Raw genomic sequence first — 3052 nt, forward strand, 5'->3', positions numbered from 1 at the left:
TCATATTAATCTCAGTGGCGCTTCATAAGAGGGGTGTTTTGGCTTTCCCATTAGTTTAGCCTTGCTTTCAATAGGGGTGTTTGTTACATATTTACCTCATTCTAACCTTCCAAAATCAAGTTACTGGTTTCTCTAAGGTGTGGCAGACTTCACCTGTTCGGGCTTTAAGATACATTTAGTTAACCCTTGAGTTACCTTCAGACCTGTTCCTTATGTTTTAATAATTTATTATTACAGTTTCATTTAAATATATACTGAAATAATTTGCGCGGAGTGGTGTCTCTGAGAAGTGACTGTACTGAGTTGGGCTCTTGACCAAGGCTGTTGTTCTGCAATTGCTTCATCCTGAGTATGACGTTAATCTGCATCCAGCCCTGCAAGCAGGTCCCCCAGTTTACAGGGAAAACATGGGGGTTGGTAGCAGGATTGGCACTCTAGCCACTATAAAATACCTCAAACTGTTCCACTGGAGTGCTGAGGTGTCATCTGCTGCACTTGGGTCTCAATCCAGGTGGTTCGTTGTGTGGTGAGTGAGGCAACGCATGAATCAGCGCATACTCCCAACTTCTCCTCTATAATAATTTGTAAATGATTATATATACTAAAAGTTCCATAAGAGCAGTGAACAAGATCACATACTGAAGACCCGCCTCTTCCAATCTCGTGTTGCCTGGAGCCAACATTAAAGAAGGAACTACAGTAGAGTCCCGCTAATCCGAACTAATTGGGACCGAACCCTGTTTGGATTAGCGAAAATTCGGATTAGGCGGAGTTTTGTCATATAATGCCATATATTGACTTTATGAGGCGTATTAAGCGTCTGATGTGTCAAGAATTAAAGGTAAGAAATTACGTATTCTAGTACACTGCAATTTAAACTGCACTGTAGTGTGACTGTGATCGGAGGTAAAATCGATATGACGGTACGTGAGTAGTAGCGGAAGGGCAGTGACCTAGACCCCCCCGCCTAGTCCTACGCATTCCTCTTGATTTCCGTTCCCAAACTATGAGTCACTGAGTCAGTGTGCCACCTGCTACTACTGAGTGATGTGTTTTGTGCAATGTTATTGTTCATGTGCGCGCACTTGCCCTGTGTTTTGTGAGTCCTTGTGAGTGGTGTGTAGTGTGGTTTCTTTACATTCTGTGCTTGTCCCTGCTGTTAATCATCATGGCAAGCAAACGTAAACATAAGTCGTGTACATTAAAAGAAAAACTGGAAGTGTTGAAAAGACTTCACAAAGGTGAAAGTGCCACTCAGTTATCGAAGGAATTTGGTGTCGGGAAAGCAACAATTTCCGATTGGAAAAAGAACAGAGGTAAAATTGAGCAGTTTTGCACTACCACAAGTGAAAAAATGATTGAAAAACGTAGCAAGACGACAGTGTCTTCTTATGAAAAATTGGACGAAGCACTTTTCTTATGGTTTACACAAGAAAGACAGAAAGGAATCCCTATCACTGGCCCTCTAATTCAAGAAAAGGCTCTTCAATTGAACAAGCTCATGGACGGTGACGTATCATTTACGGCTAGTTGTGGTTTCTTAGACCGATGGAAGAAAAGACACGGAATCAGGCAGCTTACAATAACTGGGGAGAAATTGTCAGCGGACAACGAAGCAGCTGTTGAATACCTTGAGGAGTTCAAATGCATCATTTCTTCCTACTCGCCCCAGCAAGTTTACAACGCAGATGAGACAGGACTTAACTTTAAAGCATTGCCTACCAAAAGTCTTGCATCACAAGAGGAACGATCTGCACCAGGGTTTAAAATGGATAAACAGCGCCTAACTGTGTTGGCCTGCAGCAATGCTTCTGCCACAAATAAGTTTCCACTGATGGTTATCGGCAAATCGGCAAAACCACGCTGTTTTAAGAACATGAACATGAACTCTCTCCCTGTTTTTTACAGAAATCAAAAGAAAGCTTGGATGGATCGTGCCTTGTTCAAAGAATGGTTTGACAAGCAATTTGTGCCAAAAGTAAAGGCGTTTAACAAAGAAAATGGATTGCCTCCTCGTGCTTTATTACTTATAGACAATGCTCCGTCACATCCAGAAGAAATGCAACTTGTTTGCGATGATATCAAGGCTATTTTTCTCCCACCAAATGTCACATCAATTTTGCAGCCAATGGACCAAGGGGTTTTGCAGGCTTTGAAACAGAATTATAGAAAAATGCTTCTTCGTAGCCTACTTGAAGATAATGAAGAGCTAACAATTTTGGATAAACTCATGAAAATGAACATCAAAGATGTTATTTACTGGGTTGCAGAAGCTTGGGAAAACACATGCAAGGAATCCTTACAGAAGTCTTGGAAAAATCTCTGGCCTGAGCTAGAGTTTGTCCAAACAGTTTTCCCCCCGACAAAAGAAAATTGCGAACTTCTTCAATTGGTGAAAAGAATGCCAGGTTGTGAAAATGCAGAAGAAGAGTGCGTGGAAGAGTGGACGGCCGTTGACGACTGTGGCCATGAAGAATACACAGATGAGGACATTGTGGCAGCTGTGCAGGGAAAGTCAGCTGATCTTGACGCAGACGACAGTGAGAAGGAAGGGGACGCGCCGACTGATGTTGTTCCACACACTGCCGCAGCCAGTGCCCTTGATCTCGCTTTGCGCTACGTTGAGCAACACGCCGATGCAACCCCAACAGATGTTATGTTTATGCGGCGTTGGCGAAACATTGCTTCTTCAAGCCGTTTTAGTTTGTTGCGTCAGAAGGAGATCACTGACTTTATCTCTTAGATAATGGTTTGCTTTTTACGTTTTGTGTAAATGCTGTACAGAACATGGATTCTACATATGTGAGTAAATTCGAACTTGTTTCAATTTTAAGTAAGGCTGTATTTTGGATTTTTAGTTAGACAGCGAAATTGAAAAATTACAAGTTTCTTAAATGTACATTAAACGTACGACATAACTTGAAAAAACTTGTTTTCTTTACTTTTTTTTCCCTAGTCCTGTTCGGATTAGGCGGATTTTCGGATTAGCGGGGTTCGGATTAGCGGGACTCTACTGTATGTAAATCCTCTGGCACTTAATTCCTGGAAGTTA

The 3052-nt window shown here is 41.9% G+C and overlaps 1 protein-coding gene across 1 annotated transcript; it reads left to right on the forward strand.

Moving 5' to 3' along the window:
• The first annotated feature begins 1354 nt into the window (after positions 1-1354).
• LOC127528000 (jerky protein homolog-like) lies at positions 1355-2743 on the forward strand. Its single transcript, XM_051928542.1, has one exon. The coding sequence runs from the start codon at positions 1355-1357 to the stop codon at positions 2741-2743; it is 1389 nt and encodes a 462-aa protein (XP_051784502.1).
• Positions 2744-3052: the final 309 nt, after the last annotated feature.

This window comes from Erpetoichthys calabaricus, chromosome 5, assembly GCF_900747795.2.
Source record: "Erpetoichthys calabaricus chromosome 5, fErpCal1.3, whole genome shotgun sequence".
In the NCBI taxonomy this organism is placed as follows: domain Eukaryota; kingdom Metazoa; phylum Chordata; class Cladistia; order Polypteriformes; family Polypteridae; genus Erpetoichthys; species Erpetoichthys calabaricus.

Bases quoted from the DNA above. Each gene is read 5' to 3' on its own strand.
- LOC127528000 (XM_051928542.1), top strand. From the start codon at position 1,355: ATGATTGAAAAACGTAGCAAGACGACAGTGTCTTCTTATGAAAAATTG.